The sequence below is a fragment of the Nanorana parkeri genome, unplaced genomic scaffold (assembly GCF_000935625.1).
Source record: "Nanorana parkeri isolate BGI_ZX_2015 unplaced genomic scaffold, ASM93562v1 scaffold927, whole genome shotgun sequence".
NCBI classification, from domain to species: domain Eukaryota; kingdom Metazoa; phylum Chordata; class Amphibia; order Anura; family Dicroglossidae; genus Nanorana; species Nanorana parkeri.
Genome location: NW_017307195.1, coordinates 575,157 through 601,106, shown reverse-complemented (window position 1 = coordinate 601,106; position 25,950 = coordinate 575,157). Strand labels below are relative to the sequence as shown.

At 40.8% G+C, this 25,950-nt stretch overlaps 1 protein-coding gene across 1 annotated transcript in view; it reads right to left on the bottom strand.

Annotated features, from left to right (window-relative positions):
• Positions 1-25,950, bottom strand: part of CUNH17orf105 (chromosome unknown C17orf105 homolog) — a 78,197-nt gene that overhangs the window by 10,299 nt on the left and 41,948 nt on the right. The window contains exons 2-3 of the mRNA XM_018566237.1: positions 5,498-5,568; positions 1,346-1,464 (exon numbers count right to left, since the gene is read on the bottom strand). Coding sequence (XP_018421739.1) covers positions 1,346-1,464; positions 5,498-5,568 — 190 coding nt within the window. The remainder of the gene's footprint in view (positions 1-1,345; positions 1,465-5,497; positions 5,569-25,950) is intronic.

Below are 25,950 nucleotides of genomic sequence, written 5' to 3'. Positions count from 1 at the left end.
CCCCCAGGCATGGGGGGGGGGGCGGCAGCGGGGTATCACTTACTTGATAAGGCTCGGACCACAAATGTATTATAGCTGCAACTGGTGAGGGTAAATAGAATGCCCAAAACCCATCCATGGTGAGCATACAGCAATGAATATGAAATAAGAAATGAGATAACAAAAAGCAATATCTAACAAAATCCAAAGAGAATTTGGCTATACATAAAGTCAAATATACTGACAAAATTAGAAGGGAAGAAGTTCACTATGAGCTTTACCATCCCACTACATTACATAAACGTCACACTAATGATAATGTGATATAATTTAAATCAACAGACTTTGTTGAATATATTTTATGGTAAATATACAGTATAAGGGTGTGCCATTATGTAAACATTGCATTGGGGAAAATTACATGAAAATATTTTTTTTTACATTTTTCTTTACTATTTAATGCCAACAAAAACCAAGGAAATAAAAATATACTGTATGTATCCAAGTATTCTACCAAATTAATGTCCTATCTGTCCTAAAAAAATGTATATGTTGAGGTTGAATACAAACGCTAAAAGTATAATGTGCGGAACCAAGATATAACAAAATAGAAAAAAAAACCAGGACTTAAGGGGATTTAGGGAGAAAAATGGCCTAAGACTCAAGTGGTTAAAGCAGTTTTAATCTCAGACAGACAATACAGACTGGCCTTCAGGGAGATTATCCAGCATTATAGCATAAAATATTAAAGTCAATAAAATGTTTTATAATCAGTGGTAAAAGCTGCAAAGGCAAATGCATGCTACACATCCATAAGGTTAGGTTTCTCGTGGTTTCAGGAATTGATTGGAAAAATTGAGTGGTCATGTTGAAGGCAAGGGCATGTACCTTATAGTGCCTGCTCTGTCATTTGTAATCTAGCCATACACAGCTAGATTTATTTTGTTTAGCAATGGGGGTTAAGGGGTTAAACAGCACGGATGGAGGAATCTCACCTGCTGGCAATTGTATTCAGACAGCCAGCACTCTTGGCTGTGTAAATACCCAAACAGTAACTGCATTTGATTCGATCCAGTCACTGTTCATCTGACAATTTTCCACCCAACTCCTTTCATTTTGTAATAGAAGTTTGTAGACCTTGTGGTGCCTACAGGGCCACCCAAAGCTCGATTGTTGGCTGATTTAGCAGGAATCATCTGAAATTTGAGCCATGTATGGCTAGTATTAGTCCACTTTCAGCTAACTACTTACAGGCTTTAAATATAGTAGATGTGCATAATGCTTACTTTCATTGTTATAACTGGTCCATGAATTATAGTTGGTCAACATTTCCATGATACTTAAATTCTATAACCGCATAACTTACCTTCTTATATAAGAAGTGTTCCAATTGTCAACGCTTCCTCTGGTGCGCATAATGTGACTGATCTTCTCCACGAGTAACTGATTATCTCTCTCTATCACAGCTAGTCTTTCCTGTTCCATCTGTGAGCAAAAATAAATTATGTTGAATAAACTGTAAATAGGTTGAACTGATTGACTGATTCTCAAGAAAATCAGATGTTTTTTCCTATTATTGCTTTTCTCCACCCCTCCATGAAGCCCAATTTGTGGGCATTCCTGTTGTGCAGCTCAGTTGTTACCACCCCCTTTGCTTTGAGTTGAGTCCCGTGTGTTCCACTGTGTAGATGAGACATGCTGATATGCCCCCTCCTGCAACACCTATCAAAACGGAACAAAGTGCTACATGCATTTTATCCCCTGTGGAGCAAGATAAAGAATATATTTGTATAGTGAGACCTCTTTAACTTGATGATGGGTTACAGAACTAGCACAGTCTCCTCTTTCTTCCAGTCGATTCCTCAGCAAGTTCTCAAGGTCTACAGCCATCGCTCATTGCAAAGTTTTATGGTGCAATAATAAATCAAGGGCTTATATACTGAACAAACTAAGGATTGAGCAGACTGACTCCAAAAATGTCCACTTGTTAACACATGCATGATGATATAATTATAACACAAACAATGAGCAACCTATTTATTAAAACAGTGTACCAAACAAATTAATTATCTGGCCTTAAAAACAATGCACAAACTATTTAATCAGGGAAATTAGTCATAAGAATTATTTTGGGGTAAACTGATGCATGTGGAAGGTACTAAAATTGGTCTGGTCATCTATGCCTCAATGGCATTTGGTTATAAAGGGGTTAAGTTGATGACTGGAAATCTGTCACCTGATCATAAATACTGTGCACTCTTTGCTTCTTGCCAAGGAACCACAAAGATACAGCAGTGATTTAATTTAGTGAGTGACAAGCTATGAAAATGTTAACAGTCTATTCTTCTTGAAATGCTAGGTAGCTACATAATGAGATATATAATATAGATACCATAACATACAGAAGATCCCCTGGGGAAAACTACAAAATAAAATAACATTCCGAGATAAAACATGACGTCTTTAAGATAACAACTTAAATTTTTTTATCTCGGGCCTCTGGCTTTTCATCTCAGAAATGACTGACATTTCATTTGAGTTCCTTGAATTTTTATCTCAGAATTCCATTGCAAGGGGCCTATTATAAGGCAGTGAAATGAATGATTTTCAGCATATCCATTCTTCTTTTCATTTTCTAACTATTTGCTTATTTGCAGAAAGCTATTAATGTTCCTAGCTATTTTACTTCATTTTACTATAAATATTATCATGGGGATATTCTTTTTCAATAAACAGTTGTGCCTATTAGTGAAAAAGTACGGTGAATAGGCTCTTCAACACGAAGCTTGTGTTATTACGTTTATTTATTAGTTTACTGAATTAATGTCAGAACATCTGATACGCACATTCTAGTTCTATGTGAGAGAGTTAATGATTAAACAAAAGCAAGGATATGAACTATAGGTGTGGAGTTTGTCACTTCAAGAACAAGTCAGTGTTGGTAACTCCTATATTTTTATCCTGGCAGGTTCCCTTGAAGAATGATGGCTTGAAAACTGGCCACAGCAGGTCGCCAAGAATCCTGAATCATTATAAGGAATCTTGGTCAGAATTCGGATATTCAAAACAAGAAAAAAACAAATTCTAAAATAGCATGCATTTATAAAGTGCTCATGCTCATCGACTACTATACTGGGGAACTAAAAGAAGCTGATGCACTATTACAGACTCTGACCACTGAATTTGAATGTTTCAGACACTATGAGGATTTCGATAAGACCGTGACAGATTTAAATGTACAGGTAGAATCCTACAATAGGATTCAAAACTTGAAAGGGACAGGAATGCATATGCAGGAGGTGTGGCATATAGGTGGGGACAGAGGAGGAACTGGAGTAGGAATCAGGCCCCCAATATGGGGGAGACATATAAAAGTAGGAGAACGGACGATGAGAGGGACACCTTCTCAGAAGGAACAGAATCCGGTCTTTCCTCCTCGGAGGAAACTGTAGCCCCTAATCAAAGGAGATATAATATGCGCTCACAGGGAAAAACTGGTAGAAACGCTGCCCCCTGGAAGGATTCCAAGACACAGAGTAAACAGACACACAATCCGGATAATACAGATACAGATACCAGGAACAAAGGGAGGCAACAACGCACTATTAGATTAGAGGAACCTTTTTTAGGGGAAATGGGACTCCCCACCCCCACTCCAAAGGAGGGAGTCCCATATATAGGGGGAAAAAAAGACAAAACATAGATCCCCATCCCCCCCCGTAGTCCTATTAAGTACAAAAAAAACAATTATGATCAATATATCTCCTCAAACGCCCCTAAATGTAGACAATCTCCAAGTTATCAATCTAAGCCCCTATACCTTCACGGAAGTGGAGTTGGGTCTCATCTCTAAGGGCCTAACCTTTTGTCCTGAGGCACCACCGGACAGATTTAACGTCATCAAGGATATTAATCTTTTTGCACGCAGGCTTTTATTACTTGTAAATGCACATAATGGACGTAGCGATGGAATTCGCTTCACTGCACTGGATAGGATTCACCAACATAAACGTGGAGGGGATTGGGACAAGTTCCTTCTACAGAGAGAGTGCAGATGGATCCACCAAACTGGGTCCTATGAGGCACCAGGTCTGAATGATATGGTCAATTTCAGCTGCTATCTGTGAAACATCCACTCTCCCCGTCCCCTTTCATCTCTGTCCTTTCAAACATGACTTTATTGATACCTCTGGAGTGGCCCTCCACTCAAACATTGTGCTTCCTTTACATGCATACAATTTAGTTGTATGTATGTTCCATGTATTTAGGTAACCACACAATTATAATTTAACTTGTTCTCATTCTAAGTAGGTTATTCTAAACTAATTATTTTCGGTATGATATATATGTGATGGCCGGATCTTTATAACTCATATTCTGAAACTTTGTAACCACATGTATATACATATAGATTTGAATGCTATGTAATTGTATACATGAATGTAAATATAATCATATTCACTTAGATACAATGTAGAAGGGGAAATATGATCTGCCTCTCCAATTGTATACATGCGTTGCAAATGCTTCTTCCAGTCTCGTACAAATGCAGCTGCATTCATCCCATTCAGTATTATCCAGTTATAAATGGGGACATGTGGGAGATCTGCTTCCCGTTTACAAACCCTCAGACAGACCCTCTGATATATCAGACCTGAGATATAGAGCACCCACGAACCAGATCTAGAGCTTATGTCTATAGTTTATAGTTATCATCTTTTATGCAAACGTGTACGAGACTGAAAGAATTTATTTAAATCTGGGGCTTACAACTATATAGGCAGGAGCCGACTTGGAGGATCCACAGCAGACCTCGCAGCAACTATACCAACATACAGGAAAATAAAGTTGCTGAAACCGGGGACCAACAGTCTGGGACAGCCATTGTGACCATTACCTCATGCATGCTTGAAGTTTCTTTTTTTGTTAGGAACTGTCTCACCACCTAAACCACATCAGAAGTGAGTAACTCCTTCTTTTTCTTTTTTTTTCTTTTTTTTCCCTTTTTTTTTTTCTTTTTTTTTCTCTTCTTTGATACTGAGTATTTGCTTGCCTAACACAGCGCTTGTGTCCAATATCAGTGACTCTTAGTGACCACCATTAACGGTCACTAGATTTTCATCTATATCAATCAACACTGGGCTATATCAGGGAGGACTTATTGTCATTTTAATTGATTTTAGATGTTCTTTGTCAGTAGGTGTATTTATATGTTTTTCTACTTTATTATTAATTCTCATTAAAATTTGCTACATTATCATTACCTGTTTGATTATTATAGACAGCTCCTATTTTGGGATTCCGTTTTTTTCGGGGAACCTTGCTTATTATAGATTGACGTTGGAACCCAGGAGTTTTTTGTCCACTTTATTGTTATTTAAGGCGCCTCTCCTTTCCCCATTTTGTTATTATGCATTTATAAAGTAACAATTCTTAACTGAAAGAAATCTCTATATTCTTTTTTAGTTGACAACCAGTTGTGTTTTCTTTAGCAAAGACCATTTAACACAGCACGTACCTGCATTTTTTTCATTTGGACATGATGGTTTAAGTATATCCATGGAGGCTTATTGTCAACTTCAGATCTGGCTGTAAAATAAATTACATTCGCTTTTGAAATCTGACATAAGCCAAGCAATCAGAAAGTCCAAAAGCAATATACATTTTCTAATAAAATATGCAAGATGTAAGCGCTTAACCTTCCTTTCAAGATAACAATCTAAAATGAAAATTTGGTTAAAATAGTGCTAATATTGAAAAGCATTAAAAATACATGGGTTGGATAACATATCACTGTGGTATGCCTAAGCTTCATACTTTTACTTTAGGGGAACATAGCCAATTCTTTCTAATGCCCAAGACAATTAGATAACTTCCTGGTTTACTATTTAAATATGTCATTAACCTCAAAGCACACTGACACTCTTAGCGAGCTCCATAGAGTTTCAGCTCAACCTAGGTTTTCATTGCTGTTTATTGCCCCACTGGGAAGATTCACTTGACTAGTCACAATTGTTCAAAAAGGAATTTGCTCTCACTTTGAAGAAATGTACTCTTACTTCCTGCTGAGGGAGCAGAAAGTGAGACAGTAAGTAAAGATTATAGGACAGAAGGTGGTAGGCAAAAGTACCCATTTGGACACAGGGGTGTTAACCTTGCACTTTGTTTTACATAGTAAAAATGGCAACCACTCGCAGCAGTTTATACATAGTAAAAGTAAGGTGCACCTAGGCAGGTCATTTAAAGAACAATATAATGCAAAAAAATACCCAACACACTTAACAGCAAGTCAATACAAAACAAAGTCTAAACTGTTTTAATAATTTGTGTTAAAACATAACGTTTTGCATACATTTGCAGCTAGATGAGTGTCAAATTCTCACATAAAAAAGCAGTGTCATTTGGAATTTTAGAGATCCCATACCTGTGAAAATGTCACGTCATGCTAATGTATGTCAAGGCAAACCTGACTTGATGTTATCTTAACGTTATACTAACAATTTATACTAACAGATTTTTTTGTGCATCACAATGCATGAGTATCTGCAAAAGCCCATGTAGAACAATAATTTTTCAAATTGGGCAAAAGTTGTGAGTGGGGTGCCTCAGGGATCAGTCTTGGGACCGATTTATCTTATTCATAAACGATGTAGAGATTGGTACAAATAGTTATATCTCGGTTTTTGCGGATAATACTAAACTGTGTAGGGCAGTAAATTCTCAATAAGACATAAACTCGCCTCAGCAGGACCTAGTAAAATCGAGGAGTGGGCTGCAAGATGGCAGATGCAATTTAATATCGAAAAATGTAAGGTTATACACATGGGAGCAAATTGTGAATTTACTAGCTAGGGGGTACACCACTGGGGAAGTCAAAGATAGAGGAGGAACTGGGGGTGCTCCTAGATCACAAATTTGGCAATAGCATGCAGTGCCAAGCAGCGGCCTGCAAAGCAAACAGGATATTATCCTGCATTAAAATAGGAATTTTGGCAAGGGGTAAAAACATAATGTTACCACTTTATAAATCACTGGTTCAGCCTCACCTTGAATATGCAGTTCAGTTTTGGTCACCAACTCTCAGGAAAGATGTTCTCGAATTTGAAAGAGTCCAGAGAAGGGCCACAGAATGAATAAAGGGGATGGAAGGCCTGAGCTATGAAGGTCGCCTCAAGAAATTAAATTTGTTCTCCTTAGAAAAGAGGCGCTTGACGGGGGACCTAATTGCAATTTTCAAAATCATAAATGGGGACAACAATATTCGGAATAGAATGTTTACACCAAGAACTATACTAATGACACGAGGACACAGCAAGAGATTAGAAGAGAGGAGGTTTAATCTGATTTCGCAGGGTTTTTTTCACTGTGCGAGTAGTTAAAATGTGGAATTCCCTTCCACAGTCCGTAGTATCTGCTGATAGCATTGATAAACTCAAGAAACATTTAGATGAGTTTCTTGAGTACTTAAATATACTGGGATATGGGAACTACTAGCGCCAAGCATATACATGCATACATACATACTTATACATAGGTTGAACTAGACGGACCTGTGTCTTTATGCAACCTTACCTACTATGTTACTATGTTACACTGCAGCATTGCAAGCAGTGGCGTATCATGGGTTGTCAGTGCCTGGGGTAAGGCAAGTATTGCGCCCCCTACCATGTAGACTGTTAGAACTTCCTAATTATCGGTGCATAACTACCTATACCCCAACAGAGGATTACAAATCCCAGCAATACTTTATACAATGCAGAATGGCAACTGGCTAGAGAGAACTACAAATCCCGCAATACATTATACAACAATGCAGAATAGTATATTCATTTGTTACATACTCTGTGCTTCCGCTCTGCTCTGGGGTGCCAGCCTGATGTCTCAGGTGGAAGGTCTCAGCAGAGGTAGATGCAGAAGGTTTCAGCAGGGGCAGATGCAGAAGGTCTCAGGCGGGGCAGATGGAGATGGGCAGATCGTACGTTTTTTTAATTACTTTACAACCATCGCAAGACTAAGGTCTTGCGATGGTTGTAAAGTGTATGGCCACCTTAAAGGAGAACTATGGGGTTAAGGCTTTTCCCCATAGCTCTCCTTAGGGTAACGGGAGGACACAAACTAGCGTCCTCCCGTCACCCTAGGCTCAGTATACTGCGAGCTGTAAAAATGTTTTTAGAGATGCATTTCAAAATGTGAAATCTTTTTATTTAAAGGAACACTTAAAAATAACACTATTCAAACTATAAAAAAGCAGGACTTTGTATGTCAACTCCATTACTTTAAAGACAAGGAGGAACTCATGCAAAAGCTCAGATATGCTCTTTCAATAGACTCCGATTGGGTCACTTTAATAGGGATGGGCTCAATGTTCGAGTCGAACAACAGTTCGAGTCGAACGTTGCTAGTTCGCGTGTTCGGCGAACACACAAACTATCAGGGCGTTTGGCGGGCTGTTCGCCTGCCAAGGTATCGGTGCATCCCTAGTTCACAGATGCGGAAATGGCAAACATCTTGATGGTTGAGTCTTTGACTGAAGGATTACTATGTTCCACCACTAACTCTATTGATTAGCTATGCAGGGGATTATATATCCACTCCTCAGTATGGGGATTATTTTTTTACTTTTATTCTTATCTTTTAAGATTGATATTAGGCATGGTAGTTACAGAATTTTTCTTACTATTGACCTAGCTGCACAGCCTCTAAACCAGAAACGTTCCTTCCCTGGGGATTTCAAAGCTTTTGGCATGGATGTCAGCGCAATCAGTGCAGTTTGTTTTGTTGCAATGTACTGGGCACTTTGGTTTGCTTCATGTGATGTAACTTTTATCGCTGGTAAAGTTGTACCCAATACTTTTGTTGCCTTTATATGTCTCTTTTCTTCTTGCCCCTTTTCCTGCCTTTTCTATGTTCCTTTTCTATTCCAAACCCCACACCTGCACAAGTGTGTATGAAGAGAGATATTCTTGTAACCCTGTGGTGACTACTATCCTTGTCTTTTATAATGTAGGGGGGCTTAATATTCAAGGTAAGCAGCACCAAATATTCAGGGAACTAACGTCTTTCTTGTATTATTTCTTTCTCCAGAAGACTCCTTTACCTCACTCTACAACTGTCATGAATAATTCATGGTACTAAGGTGCCAGTTCTGGCTTGACAAAGAGGTCTTGAACCTCGAAATGCGTAGCCAAATTGCCCAATTGACATTCCCATCACCCAGCGAGATAGACCGCACTGGTTTCCAGCCCCGTGCCTGTCTTCAAAAACGATCTGTCACAACGACTGCGGACAGTTTTCAAACCGCTACAGAGCGGCACTTTCGCTCCCGTTCAGCCGTCGGGTCTCAGCCTGGCCAGCTGACCTCCCACGGTATTGGACGGCACGAACACCCTCAGTGCAGAGCCTGTGTACAAACAAGGCTACAGGACGGCAAATTCTTGCGCTCCAGCCACAGGAGCCCCCTAGCTGTCACCACTATCTCTCACCACACCGATCGCCCCAAGACACTGCTGAGCGATCCATACAGCCTTTCTTCTGATTTGCAAGACCTCATCTTGTCCACCTAAACAGTGAGTTTTCAGCCCAGTATTGTTTTTAAAAGTTTTCAAAGTTGTCTACTCCTAGAATGAGATCCTAATAGGTTGGACTTGATGGACTAATGTCTTTATTCAACCTCAAATACTATGTAACTATGTAAAACGGTCTTTAAGTCAAGTTTCTATCCAATTACAGACTGAATACTCTATACCTACAGACCTTAACTTATATATTATCCACCTGTGGGGAACTGTGTCAAATGCTTTTGCAAAGTCCAAATATACTATATCTACAGTCATTCCACTGTCCAATTTATTACTCACTTCCTCATAAAGTAGATTTGTTTGACAACTTCTGTCTTGTGAATCCATACTGACCATTGCTTATAATGGTATTTTCAAGCAAAAACATGTGAATGTGATCCTTTATCAAAAGTATCTTAAAAGTATCTTCCAAACTATGGAAGTTAGTATTACAGGTCTGTAATTACTTGGAAAATACTTTGATCCTTTGGCCACATTGGCCTTGTGCCAAACCATTGGTACCAAGCCAGTCATTAAAGAGTCTCTAAAAATTAGGATGCAAGGGTGTAAGTTATTCCGTTCAGGTGCTTTGTTCACCTTAGTTTTTCTCTTACACTATTTCGCAACCTGTCGTTCATTTTCCATTTTTGCAATCTTTATTTTCTTTTTACATATTTTATTATATTCTTTGTAACTTTCAAATGATGACAGTGTTCCTTCATTCATATATCTTTTAAATGTTCTTTTCTTATTCTTTATGGTTTTCTAAACATTGGATGTAGGCCACATCGGTTTTACTCAGTGTTAATTTAGTCGACTAATACATTTTTAGTTATAGTTTTAGTCAATAACATTTTCTTCAACTGACTAAAACTAGACTAAAATGTTAGGAAGGAAAGAATTGGGAAGAGATTCAGTCAGAATGGATCTCTTTGGACTCAAATCTATTTCTGTATTGCTTGTACAAACCTTAATACCATAAGTAATAACAGGTTAAGAGATGTTTTTACTCCAGGGGTATATAATGAGATTGGAAATTCTTAGATAATGCATTAACACTGGTTTTACTTTTAGCCTTTTAATCGTATTGCTTACAGGAATATATGTTGCAATGTGTTTGTAGACAATTGATTCGAAACATTTCTGTTCTGTGTTTTTTTGATGATAATATGCCAGCCCAGTCTAGATCTTTAAGACCAGCCTTCAGCATTGGAGAATTTGCTCTCCTGAAGGATTTTTATTTTTTCAAATGAAATAATATTATGGTCACTACTACCCAAATGTTCTTTTATATGAACATTTGTGATAAGCTCTGCATTGTTTAAGATTACCAGATCCAGCAGAGCATCGTTTCTAGTTGGAGCTTCTACAAACTGTACCATAAATTTGTCATGCAATACGTTTCTAAATGTCTGCCGTTTTACTGTTCCACCAATGGCATTTTGCTAGTCAACGTCATGATAGTTAATCTCCCATTAATACAACTGTCCCTGCCCTTGCAGCCCTTACCATCTGTTTAAGGAGCTGAGTTTCTAGTTCTTCATTAACACAGGGAGGCCTGTAACAAACTCCAACCATTACCATTGCATTATGCACATATATTTAACTCCACCAGGGGCGGACTGACCGTTCAGACACTCGGACGCTGCCCAAGGGCCCGCGGCCATGGCGGGGCCCGTGGCAGCTGTCACCCTCTTTGGGTTACTGACTGTCCTGCAATGTCATCTTACATTCGTTCTTCCTATTAAGTCTCGGCCCGACAGCTCACTGAGGACTGCAGCGTACAGGCAGAGCTGCCTGTCAGTGAGAGGAGTTTAGCACACAGCTACCTCCTCTCACTGATGCTCATGGCTTTGGCAGATAGATGTGTGTGAATACCAGGGGGGGCCTGGCAGGGGACTTTCCACAGCTCTAGAACAGCATCCACGATTCTCCAGCTTTTTACATAATTTTCCAAAGAAGGAGAAAAGGTGAGCAAAAACATGCCTCTTTTGCATCTTGTCACTTTGATATGAAGGACATGTCACATGTGAATAAGGCTAAATTGGTTGAACATTTACTTCCCAGACAGCATCAGATCCAATCTGTGAGCGAATTGGCAAAACTATTGTGAACAGTGCAGGCAGAGACAGTAGGAAAGAGATTTTGGCCTTTTTGTAATAACATTACTGATTCCCATAAATCATGGCTTGATTTCCTCTGACTTCTTTCTGAACTCTTTCTTCTGTGCACTACAACCTTTTGGCCTCTGCGTTCTTTGCGTTATTACCTTCTGACCTCTGCGTTATTACCTTCTGACCTCTGCATTCTGTGCGTTACCACCTTCTAACCTCTGCGTTCTGTGCGCTACAACCTTCTGACCTCTGCGTTCTGTGCGTCGGGGCCCGTGGCAGCTGTCACCCTCTTTGGGTTACTGACTGTCCTGCAATGTCATCTTACATTCGTTCTTCCTATTAAGTCTCGGCCCGACAGCTCACTGAGGACTGCAGCGTACAGGCAGAGCTGCCTGTCAGTGAGAGGAGTTTAGCACACAGCTACCTCCTCTCACTGATGCTCATGGCTTTGGCAGATAGATGTGTGTGAATACCAGGGGGGGCCTGGCAGGGGACTTTCCACAGCTCTAGAACAGCATCCACGATTCTCCAGCTTTTTACATAATTTTCCAAAGAAGGAGAAAAGGTGAGCAAAAACATGCCTCTTTTGCATCTTGTCACTTTGATATGAAGGACATGTCACATGTGAATAAGGCTAAATTGGTTGAACATTTACTTCCCAGACAGCATCAGATCCAATCTGTGAGCGAATTGGCAAAACTATTGTGAACAGTGCAGGCAGAGACAGTAGGAAAGAGATTTTGGCCTTTTTGTAATAACATTACTGATTCCCATAAATCATGGCTTGATTTCCTCTGACTTCTTTCTGAACTCTTTCTTCTGTGCACTACAACCTTTTGGCCTCTGCGTTCTTTGCGTTATTACCTTCTGACCTCTGCGTTATTACCTTCTGACCTCTGCATTCTGTGCGTTACCACCTTCTAACCTCTGCGTTCTGTGCGCTACAACCTTCTGACCTCTGCGTTCTGTGCGTTACTAACTTCTAACCTCTGCGTTCTGTGCGCTACAACCTTCTGACCTCTGCGTTCTGTGGGTTACTATTTTCTGACCTCTGCATTCCGTGCGTTACCACCTTCTAACCTCTGCGTTCTGTGCGCTACAACCTTCTGACCTCTGCGTTCTGTGCGTTACTAACTTCTAACCTCTGCGTTCTGTGCGCTACAACCTTCTGACCTCTGCGTTCTGTGCGCTACAACCTTCTGACCTCTGCGTTCTGTGCGTTACTAACTTCTGCGTTCTGTGCGTTACTATTTTGTGACCTCTGCATTCTGTGCATTACTACCTCCTGACCTCTGCGTTCTGTGTGTTACTTCCTTCTGACCTCTGTGTTCTGTGCATTACTTCCTTCTGACCTCTGCGTTCTGTGCATTACGTCCTGTTGACCTCTGCGTTCTGTGCATTACTACCTTCTGACCTCTGCGTTCTGTGCGTTGGGTTCTGTGCGTTACTACCTTCTGACCTCTGCGTTCTGTGCGTTACTACCTTCTGACCTCTGCGTTCTGTGCGTTACTACCTTCTGACCTCTGCATTCCATGCGTTACCACCTTCTAACCTCTGCGTTCTGTGCGCTACAACCTTCTGACCTCTGCGTTCTGTGCGCTACCTTCTGCGTTCTGTGCGCTACTACCTTCTGACCTCTGCGTTCTGTGCGTTACTACATTCTGCGTTCTGTGGGTTACTATTTTCTGACCTCTGCGTTCTGTGCGTTACTACCTTCCACCTCTGCATTCTATTCGTTACTACCTTCTGTGTGTTACTTCCTTCTGACTTCTGCGTTCTGTGCGTTACTACCTTCTGACCTCTGCGTTCTGTGTGTTACTACCTTATCACCTCTGCGTTCTGTGTGTTACTTTTTTCTGACCTCTGCGTTCTGTGCGTTACTACCTTCTGACCTCTGCGTTCTGTGTGTTACTTCCTTTTGACCTCTGCGTTCTGTGCATTACTACCTTCTGACCTCTGCATTCTGTGCGTTACTTCCTTCTGACCTCTGCGTTCTGTGCGTTACTTCCTTCTGACCTCTGCGTTCTGTGCATTACTTCCTTCTGACCTCTGCGTTCTGTGCATTACTACCTTCTGACCTCTGCGTGCTGTGTGTTACTTGATGCTGAGCTTCGCTTTCGTTACTACTGAACTCTGTGTTATTTACTGCTGCATATTTGCCACTCTGTGCATTTCTTACTACTTACATTGGTTCTGGTCTTAGGACTGTCATACAATGGTCCTGGTCTGCAGTTTGCAGTGCATTGATACTGGTCTGATGTCTGTCCTGCATTGGTTCTGGTCTGAGGTTTGCTGTGCATTGGTTCTGGTTTGAGGTCTTCCGTGCATTGGTTCTGATCTGATGTCTGTCCTGCCTTGGTTCTGGTCTGATGTCTGTCCTGCATTGGTTCTGGTCTGATGTCTGTCCTGCATTGGTTCTGGTCTGAAGTTTGCTATGCATTGGGTCTAGTCTGAGATCTGCCATGCATTGGTGCTGGTCTGAGGTTTGCGCGCAGTGGTCCTGGTCATGGGCGGACTGACCATTTGTGAGCCTTATCACAGGCACTGGAGCAGGGGGGTGATGAGGGTTTGCATATCGCACATGCAATATGTACCCAAACCCCCGCTCCGGTTCTAGATCATTCAGTTCTTCTGTCCATTCTACTACTAATTATCTTGCCATTCAGGATAACTGGCACAATAGGTCAAAATAGCCAAACCATACAAATTCTGCCCTTTAGCTCACTTTCCAAATTGCCTACTGTAATCTAGATTTGAGATTCTCCTACCAATTCCCCTGCAATTCACTTTTTAGTGAATAGATCTGTTATATTAAAAATATTAAAAATAGTATGGAAACAAAATTCCTGTAACACAAGAATGTACATGTGGGTGGGGCTTATTTATGGGTGGAGCACAAAGGGGCCCCATAAACTCATATTGCCCGGGTGCCCTTTGTGTTATCAGTCCGCCCCTGAACTCCACCCATAATGCCTCAGCACCATCACACTCACCATCAACAAAGTCCTCTTTCATACTCACTTTTAGATAACCGCCACCTTCCTGTTTTACCCGGTCTATCCTAAAGAGAGCATAGCTAGGAATATTAACAGCCCAATCATGTGAAGAACAAAGCCAAGATTTAGCAATACCAATTATATAATAGTACTCCTCACGCACCAAAGCTTCCAACTCTCTTATTGTGCTTGGCAAACCTCTGGCATTGGCGAACAAACATTTCAATCCATTTTTACATTTTTCACTTGTACAAACTGTATCTTTTTTTTAAGTACAAATAGTACTGTAATATACGATGTTTGTTTGTAACATGAGAATCTCCTTGTCTTCTTCCCATTGCCCTCCCCCCCATCTTCCCCTGTTCCACCCTCCATTATAGTCTGACCCGTCTGACATATCTGCCCCATTATATTCTAACTCTATCTCCCCGCTCAATCTTAGTTTAAATACTCCTCCAACCTTCCCAGCACAGCAAACCCCCTTCCATTTAGGTGAAGACCATCTTTAGCATATAGGTAGTACCCCAATGAAAAGTCGACCCAGTGTTTCCTGTGTTGTGCATGGCACAGGTAATATTCCAGAAAATATTACCTTGGACGTCCTTCCCTTCAGTTTCCAACCTAGTTCTTTAAATTGATTCTTAAGGGTCCTTTATCTTCTATGTATTCTGTCATTAGTCCAAGCAAGGACCAAGGACAGCTGGGTCATGCCCAGCCCCTCCCAGTAATTTGTCCACCTGGTCCACCACATGTCGAAACCTGGCACCAGGGAGACAGGAAACCATCCAGTTGAGGCCATCCGGGCGACAAACTATTCTATCGGTCCACTGGATTATAAAATCCTCTATTATCACTACCTGTCTAGGCCTGCCTTATTACACTCACCACCCGGACTAGATGGGCTGCTCTCCTGGCTGGTAGGGGTAGCAGTAACATCTAGGGATGCTTTCACAGAATCCACCATGTCCTGGGATCCCGGAGGGGCCTGAGGGCCAGCCTCCTTCCCCCTGACTATGGACCCAGGACTATGGAGACCCCCCTCAGACCTCCATTTTCCCTAAATGAGTTATATAATTTTGCTGGGTACTTTGTAGGCGGTCCATCACAGATGCTAACTTTGAATTTCCCCTGTACATCTTTACGCAATAGATGTTGGCAAATTTGTTTGGGTGCTCAAACACAGGCTAGCCTTCCTTTTTTGTGAGCCCCTGCTACTCCCTCCAACTACAGTAACCCAGCTTTCTACCTGATCATCCTCACTTAACCCTCCACTTTCCAGATCAACCCCATTAACTGCCTGCTCAGTGAGCAGCAAACTCCTCTCAAGGTTGTCAAGCCTCCTCAGTGTTGCAATGTGCTCTTCCAGATCTCTAATGTGAGCTTCCAGAGAGGCAACCTGCTCACATCTGTCACAGCGGTATTCATCCTGGCGCTCTGGCTCCATTTGTGTATACATGTGGCACAGTGTACACTGAACAAACCCTTCAACCATACTAGTATACATTATCCCAGTTATACAGATACTCCTCACTTAACAACTTACCTGTTTTGCGACCACTCGCACTTACGACCAGGTCTCCGACCGTACGTGCGGAAACATGGCAGCGGCAGTGCGTCATCTCACCGTCTTCAGTGCTGTACTCCATTCTCCGCTAATCTCAGTAAGTACTGTATTGACAGATTTACAGTACACTGTACAGTACTGTACATCTCCAACACTAATACAGTACAGTACTGTATACAGTTCCTTGCTTAACGACTGATTCGTTTAACGACCTGGTCGTAGGAACGGAACTCGGTCATTAAGTGAGGAATAGCTGTATATTAGTTATAGGAAGTTAAAGATACTACTTACAGGTTAAACTGCAATTGTTCAAATGTCAATGATTTATCACCACTTAAGGTGCCCATACACCTTACGATTATCGGACGAAACTTTTTGTCCGATGATCGAACCATCGTACGATTTTCATACGACGGCCCCATCCTGCCCCGATTATCGCAAGGTTCAATCAGCGGTAGTTAAAAAACGATTTAACTACCGCAACGATTTTAGTTTGAGCATGCGCAGTGTTAATCGTACAACTTTTGACGGACGGAAGCGCCACCAACCATGCGAACATCGTACGATCGACAAAAGATTTCAAACATGCTTGACCGTCAAAAGTCGTACGATTGTACAGTACTATCGGTCGGCACTCTATTCACACGTTACAATTGTCGTACGAAAAGTCGGTCGAATACGATTATCGTATGATAATCGTAAGGTGTATGGGCACCTTTAGTTTCAGCCACTTTGTGAGCAAGCTCAATGTGAGTTGTGCACCTGCTTATATTACACCTAATTAATAAGAGACATCTGTGATAAACTAACCCCTCCCTAACCAGAGCCGCAAACTAGAAAGGGAAAAGTGCAGTTTAAAAAAGTGACAGAAAAGAAAAAAGAAGCATTCCAAAAAGAAGCACAAAGCCAATGTTTCAACTTGACTTAGTTGCAGCCACTTTGTTCACAAACCTCTATGAACAACAAAAACAGACATTTCCTAGCACACTCACCAGCCAGCCTGCAAGGCAACAAGGTGTCCCTCCTAACTATGCATCCTTATCTTGGTGCCTCTCATTTAAAATCCATTTATTTTGTCTTTACACCTTAAATGTCTGCCTCTTGTTCCAGTCCTCTGTGACCAATTTTGTAAGGGTGTGGCTACAAATGTGGGTGTTTAAAAGTGGGTGTGGTCAGTACGGTGTCCCTGGATTTCATTTTGAAAATTTGGTAACCTTACGGTTGAAGAAATGTACATTCTAGAAGCTCATATAGTAAGGGGTAGGGGTGAGGGTGTTAGAAGCAATGTGCTCCTCTGTGACTGTGGGGATGGGGGTAGGTGTCACTGCTGGGATGTGGAGGGATGGGGGGTAATGGATGTGGACAGGATGCATTCCCTGTGAGCAAGGTGAGGATGAGGTTGTCAGAACTGATGTGTTGTGGGGGGAAATGGAAGTGAGGTATGTGATGTGAGGGAGGAGGTTGGTGAGGTGGCCAAGGAGGCATGTGCTGTACAGATACAGCAGGCGTGATGTGCAAGTAGCAGCATATTCAGTGCACTCAACTGTCCTCCACTTAATACAGATCTCAGATTAGTGTGGTGACTGGCAGACATTGATACACACAGGGTTATTTACTAAAGGGTGAGGAGTATGGAGAAGGCAGGAGAAGTGAACAATCTAGGCCAAAATAGCTGACTTGGAAAAATTCTGCAATTCAGTTCACTTTCTAGTTCAGCTATGTTGTCCTAGATTGTTCACTTCTCCTGCCTTCTCCAAACTCTTCACCCTTTTGTGAATAACCCTGACAGACTCAACATTCCCCACCTCCATAGCAAATCCAAAAATACATTTTTTTTATGCAATTGTGTAATAATAAATAAACATATTTCACATACATTCACATAGAAGAACTTGATTTTTTCTTAATAGCTTCTTTTCATCCCATGTACTGCATTACTGAAACTGGGAAGAGAAGCACATGTGCTGACATTTAAGAATGCTGTTGTTTTCCAGGGAGGTGACACTACTCTATTCCTATCTATCATCTATATGGTTGTGCTAACTAGCAGAGGGGTATAAATCACAAAACTGAAGGAATAACATTTGGCAAATAAGACCATTTGCATATTTTTTTTCCAGCTGTGTATTTAGCTGTTGACCTCAAGATAAGCACAGTAGTAGTGTGTTGTACTGTGTTAGCCATCGATCAATACATTCAATTAAACTCTCAATTTTAAGAATTAGTAATACAGTCTATGACAATTTTGAAATTAATTCTAAAATATACATACACAAAATTAAAGGATCTAGGATATAATTTGACTGTCTTTTAAACATGAATAACAATTCTTGCAGCATCATTCTAGGCTTGGAAATGTATACTAGAGCTTGGCTAATAGTCTAATGCGGATGATGCAAAGTGTGCATTAATGTCTTAGGGTCAGCCATAGAGAGAATGCCACAGACCTTGGAGATAAAAATGATAGCAAGCCATTTTACAGACATTACTAATGTGTCTTAAAAATGAGATCACTGTGAAAAATGACTACTAGATTTTTAACCAATGCATCTTTGTGTGCGCTTCATTGCTTCAAAGAAGCAGTGTTTTTCCTTTTGTTTCATCATTCATCATGTGTTGTCTGCATGAGGCTTATCAAGGCATGTAGAAATGAAAAAACAAAGTACAGTAACCCCCCCCCCCCCCCCTTTTCAAGATGGTACTATTAAAAATAGGTCTAACTAATGCCAGACCCCATACTACAGCCATACTTAAAGCAAATTAAGGCAAACAGACACACACTCGTTTCCAGGATAATACATGCTGCAGATCAGCAGAACAGTGAGTGCACAGGGTATTTTTTGGGGTTAGATGAGAGTTCTGGTTAGTTGAATACCGGGTAACAGAGATTTTACTGTAATCACAATGAAGCCTAAAATATTTTACTGAAGCCTAAACGATTTTTGCTGGAACATGGCTGGTTGATTGAGCTGAACAAAGTTTCACTCTTTTCACTACGCTAGGGGTCTCAAACTCAATTCTATCGGGTGCCTCTCAACAAATTTTTTTCTCCCATGGGGGCCGCTTGCCAAATTTCATACTTAAAAATAAAATTTAACTATATCTGGTATGGTACTAAGGGCACTAATATACTCACAATAAGGCCCCATTCATATCTGTAAGTTTAGGTGCGATTTGGGATTCCTGCATCAGGAATTTGCATTTTCCTGCAGCAGGAATCCATAATCTGGCATTTACAAGCAGCAGCTGTCACCCATTCAAGTTAATGATCAGGTGACAGCCCCTGAATGTAAGCACCTGCACACCACATGTCTAACTACATGTAATCATATCACATACCATTTTTTGCACCTACATGCGGTGTGCAGGCGTTTACATGCAGCGGCTTTCAACTAATCATTAACTTGAACAGGTGACAGCTGTGACTTGTAAACACCAGATTGAGGATACCCGCTGCAAGTTACAGGGTTACACACACACACACACACACACACACACACACACAAAAACACACACACCCCCACCTATAAAATAAAACTAGGAACACCCTCTCCGGCTTACTTTTTTGTAGGGAGGAGGCACGATCCCTGATCTAGTGGTTTATTAGTATGGTCTGATGCAGACCTTACAAATCCATATTTTTGGCCAGCCTTCATTGAAGGGTTTCAGAGTGCTGGCCAAAAAGGATCCGAGTGCCCCCACAGAGAAGCAGCATTGCGGTCTGCATCCGACAGGGATGCAGGCCGTTTAACTGCTCTCTCAAGCCAGATACACAGTCCGTGACCACATGCCTGACTTGTTAGCTGGCTGAGGGGCAACATAGTACTGGCTCGCAAGCCTCAGTTGGCCGACAGGCCTGTACTTTGAGACCCCTGCACTAAGCTAAGTAGTGAAAATTCAGTTTGTTAAGTGAATACTATATATTCCTTTGGTAAATCAACCCCATAGGATTTGCATTGGGATGAAGATCAGTAAAACAGAACTATTAGATAGGTTTTTTTTTCATAGTTAGGTGTCTCTTTTATATGAATATCTTTAAAAACTTTACATTTCCTTTACCCTAGATAAAAAAAAAACTTGGTTATGTGGAAGTCAGCTAGAACTTAAGAAATTAAAGGAGAACTATGAGGTGAGTGATTTTCACTCGACCTCATAGTTCGAGCCGACGTGTGACAATGAAACTGTCACACGTCAGCTCAATAGATCGGGAAGTGAGAGAACACATACCATCGCTCGCTCACTTCTCGATCATGTCCCGGCAGGGAGCTGTGACTGTCACTCACAGCTCCCTGCAGGGATTCCCCCCTCCCCTCTCCGATCCTCCAGCACTGACTGGCGGAGCGGATGAGGGAGGGGGCAGGCACAGCTGGCTCTGTCTCTAGATAGGCAGAGCCTGCTGTCACTCACGCAGCTGGGTGGATCTCGACAGTAATGTCGGGATCCGTCCCGGCTGCGGCAGTCTCAGTATACTGTGAGCTGTAGCTCACAATATACTGAACTTTGGGTCACGGGAGGATGTTAGTATATGTCCTCCTGAGACCCTTAGTAGAACTATGGGGCAAAACACTTACCCCATAGTTGTTCTTTAAAAGGGTATTTCACATTTGTAGTCAAATTTGAGAAATTTGCCATCCTCTAAGACACTCCAAGGAGTGTCGGATTATGCAGATTCTTCAAAAAGTGGTTTTCCTTTACTAGAGCAGAGATCAGCAGCATAAGCAGTGGGAGCGGTAAGTATTTACTGCTTTCTTTGCAAAGCATACTTTATTTGTGTAATCCTATTGATACTGATCTTAAATAAATGACTTCCAGATGACCATTACCAACATTGTGAATGTTCTAAACACTTTCTAGACAATAAGATCCCAGGCACATTCAATCTCAATGTTGTTCTTTTCTCAGGTTGTAAAAAGATTGGTGCCTGCCACTGTAGTGAGATAAGAATGAGAACTGATTTACTGCACATTGCAACAAGGGAAGATGGATGAGGTACAGAGCATGATATCCCAAACAGTGATGGTTGATGGTCTCAAAGACTAGACTAGGCTCTAACCGCTTTATATTTTCTCATCTCTGACAAAAGTCTTTCTCTGTACCTTCTGAACATAGACTATGCTGTTTGGACACTTAAAGTGACATTAAACCCTCAGATTTTTTAACATAAAACAATACTGTAATGTGTGCCTTACTGTAATCCATGGTTGTTTCCCTTCTCTTTGCTGCTCTATTTGATGGGGGTTTTTTCTTTGTATTCTGACAACGGCTGCTGTCAGAATACAAAGACCCAGTCTAAACAGACTCTTAGGACAGATATCCACAGAATTAATTGAATGCTGCAGCAATTTAGGTGGATACTCTCCTCCAGAAATCAACACTGGCTCCCACTCACAGAATACTTGAGACTTCTAGATACATACCAGGCCCAGATGTTTCTGCCCCCGCCCCTCCCCAGCAAAGATTTTTTTCTCCACATTTACATTTACAGTTGTGGACTCCAAAAACCAAGGATCAGCCCTTGGTAAGATTCTGCATGAGGGTCCTTGACCTTTAAAGCAGTACTATATGCTCAGTTCCACTCCAGACCCCTGCAACTGAGCATTCTAGCCGTGTGAGAGAAAAAGACTAACTCTCTGGATCATTACATGCTTCTCTCAGCCAAGTCAAGGCTCTTTTTTTGACTGGTGGTGATCCGGCATTAGAGGCAGTGAAGTCCTTCCTTCCACTGCAGTGGATGGTACCGACAGGCTGCCGAGTATGGGTTTTCTCTTTGTTCTGTTTTTTATGGGCCTGTTCTTTGTTAAGTTGCTCTGTTCTAATACTTTTGGAAATCAGTGTCAGAGAAAACACATTCTATACTTAGAGATCACTCTGCAGAGATACAGATAGGTAGACTGCAGCTCACTGCTTGATGCCAAGTCCCAAAAAATTCAAAAAATATTACATCCCTACATTTGCAATATTTATTTTAGCCACTTGACATATTACATGTATAGCAGGATGGAATGGAATTAACCATTCTTTGAAGGTGAATATTTGCTGTCACTGTAATTTTATAAATAAAAAGTGGGGAAAACTCATTACACTCATCGACTTAAAAAAGTTCTGATTAAATATAAGAATACAGATATCTATAATAGAAAAATTGTTTTATCTTCATGATTGTTAATTAAGTTTGATAAATATGGTAATTAGGCAAGCCTCATTTTCCAATTGAACATTTTCAAAGGTTTATAAGCAATGTGATGAACTATCGGTTATGTATACTTCTTTTGTCTTTCTGTTAATCTATAGTATCTTTTCGGGTTTTAAAACAAAACTAGTATTGTTTGAATGGTTTTGCAATGACCTAAAAAAAGCATTCTTTGTAAAAGTTTGTTTATCTTTTTGACCTAAAGTAATAAAGTGCACCAGCAAAACATTCGTTTAGTTTACTTTTGTTTTGATTCGGATTTTGCAGTATTTTGTTTGTTATAAGCCGTGATGTCACGTCTAGCTCCGTCCATCTGTTTATTTTCGGGCTGAATGTCATTTTTGCGGCGAGTTTTCGTCGGTTTCGGATGGGGGTCGTGCGGATGGGGGACTTTTTTTATTGCAGCGGGTCGGCGGGGGTCTTGCACCGTGATTGACGCTGGATTACATCAATGGAGCCATTTTTTTTATTAAAGGTATAGTCAAAAATTGACTGTTTGTTTTTATTTTCAATTAAAGGATTTTATCATAAGTCTGGACTTTTTACTAACTATTTGATTTAACCCTTTAGTGAATGGGTAGGGGTACAAGTACCCCTTACTCATTCACAAGGGGGGGGGCGGCATCTGGGTGCCCCCTTATTTAAAGGGGTACCCCGATGCAAATAAGTCCCCTTGCCCGCAGACCCCCACAACCACCGGGTCAGGGTTGTGGGGGAGAGGCCCTTGTCCCCATCGGCATGGGGACACCCTCCCAATGCCGAGGGCACATGGCCTGGTAAGGGGCAGGGGCTTAAGTCATTTTGCTGCAACGAAATTTCATCCGCAAACGAATTTCCGACCGGACTACCGCTAAAAACGAAATTTTGTCCAAAAACAAAAATTCGACCGGACTACCGCTAACGAAATTCGGACGAAATTTCGGAAATCGGGAATTCGGATTCGTTTTAGCTGTAATTCGGATACATCCGAATCTCCGAAATTACGTCCGAATTTCGTTTCGGAACAAAACGAATCGCACATGTCTATAAAGTAATGCACCTTCCCCTGCCCACATGCACATTTACCTGAAACTCAGAGTCATGGCCTGCCACAAAGTTAGCAACTCACAGACAAAAGCCTCATTCTGCTACCCTCACCTATGCAGTCGTTCCTCATATACTTTAAAACTTTTTACTGAGACTAGAGTTGCTTGGAGGTTAAGGTTAGTATGTATCTAGGGCAGAAGGGTGACTAACATTAAATTAGGGTGGTAGACTGCGAGAATAAGTGCACTTTCTGTAATATAACAATGGTCTCAGCTTCTGATATGTGTGTATGATGATTCCCCCTCCACTTAATTTTAGATGGAAGGCTGTCTAGGATTCACCCAATACTGTTACATCTGCAACCCTCCCTGTTGCAGGCTGCTTTGGTGTAAAGCAGAACAAAACAGGTTTTGCACTGAGTATACAGTAAATTCTTAACTAATTTCTCACAAGGAGAGTGGACATGGCTACATTTTGAAGTTGAATTAAACACATAATGAGTTAATTTAAAGAAGCTCAGATGCTTTAAAAATCTGAAACAACGGTACAGTTTGAGAGGATATACAAATTAATATTTAAATCACTAGTCATTAAAATATACTCATATCAGTAAAAGTTCTGCAAAAAAAACCCCAAACTGATAACAAAAACTAAGCTATGCATTGGTGGGTAATAAATACCCAGGATGAGAAAACACTAATCACAATTAGATGTGTGACAGTAATAATAATGTATTTTAATAAATTAGACTCTTTTCTAAATCCAAAAGAGGGTTTATTTAGATCAGGTGGTATTGCTTGCAGAGAACATAATCATCTGTAACTTTAAGTACACACTGGCATTAATATTGCTTCAGCTATTTACTTTAAAGGTACAGATCTGGAAATTATTTTTTTCACAGAACAATACTGAGTGTTGACATTTTCTTTTTAACTCAGCATGAACATTTAGAAAGTAATGTGAAGTGTAATTTGGTAATTAAGTTATGCACTTGTTTCCAGAAAGAGTATTTAATACTGTAAAGATATATCAGAAGTCCTAAAAGTTACAGAAATTCTAGGCACCCCACCAGAAGGGTAGTTGGAGATTCTCACTTCTGCTTATTGAAACAATGTAAATCTATCCAGTAAAAGTTAAAAGCTAAGTTCTGACCATGTCCTTACCTTGGAACGGACTGGAGGAAGAGTCTGCAGTAGAAAGAGCATTGCACTCGCTATCCGCTGATTGTGGTTGCAATGCTTCACTGGCTCCATTGCAAAAAAATAAAAATAAATGCACATTTAAGTGTGCATTTATTTTTTATTTTTTTAAGTTAGAAATTCCCTTTAAGCTGTCATGGACTTCATACACAGTAGAAGCACCTACTGTATATAATTGATCTTTTATGTTGCAACTTCACTGCAAACTCCTTGTTTTATACATTTCTATAGGAGAAAGGATTTTTCTTTACCTGAGCTTGGTGTTACACTTTATAAACCGCAAACATGCTTATTTAATTCAAAAGAATTTTGTAGCTACAGTACATTAATTACTGGTGGCTTTCCAGGCGCACCTCTGCCTCCTAGTCACAACTATTTCTCTATTACCTATTTAACTCTGCCATACCTTGAATTATCATCTACCATATTGTTTCCACTAATCTTCGGAGGTACATACCACTAGTCTCCAGTAGAGTTCAAAAGGATCTACTGTATATTGCCATTTCCTTCTCCAATTGTAGAGTTGTGTATAAGATATTCTTAAGGAGGTTCCAGTGAAATTGCAATGGTTGCCCAAATCCATCCATGGGTTTGAGTTTGCACACTGGGATATTCCCCATTGAGCTACTGACAATAATTAATTGTTTGGGATTTCAAAGTTCCCAAAGCTTTTCTTTCCAATTAGCCCCGTTTCCTCAAATCAGAAGACATTTTTTACTTGCTCAACATTTTCTTCTTTGTTTTGTTAAATTACATACCACGTGCAGTTTTTTGAAACTCCACATTACAACTCTAAAACTCCACATTACATCATATATAGTTCACGGAAAAAGACTGACTATTGCACAGACTGCATAAACTGTATTTAAACACTTGGGTTAGGCTTCATTTTTAAAAAGACACACAGCATGAATTTGTTCAGCAAAATCCACATTAAAGTGGATTAGCGTCTACTTCATAGACAACACAAACAGTCGTTCGCACGGCTTTACTCCTGCTAGATGGAGCCAAGGAGCATAGGCTCTATCGTTCTCTATCCAGTAATGCCATTTGAACAGCATTCACCCTGCTATACATCTGAAATCTTTGTCCCACACCTCATTTGCAAGTTTTATCAACTAGTCCCACTGAAGCTCGGTCTAAAATCTGATGCGTCTACAGATCGCTGCATAGGAGAGTGATGTAGAGGCGAATGTAAACACTAGTGTTTACATCGGGAATGCAGTGGCATCAGATGTGACATCACAGCATTTACTGTCAGTACGAAGATGCAGACAAGAGCTGTTGCAGTTCTGTCCAGTCTCTTCCTACAGCAGTGGATGGGT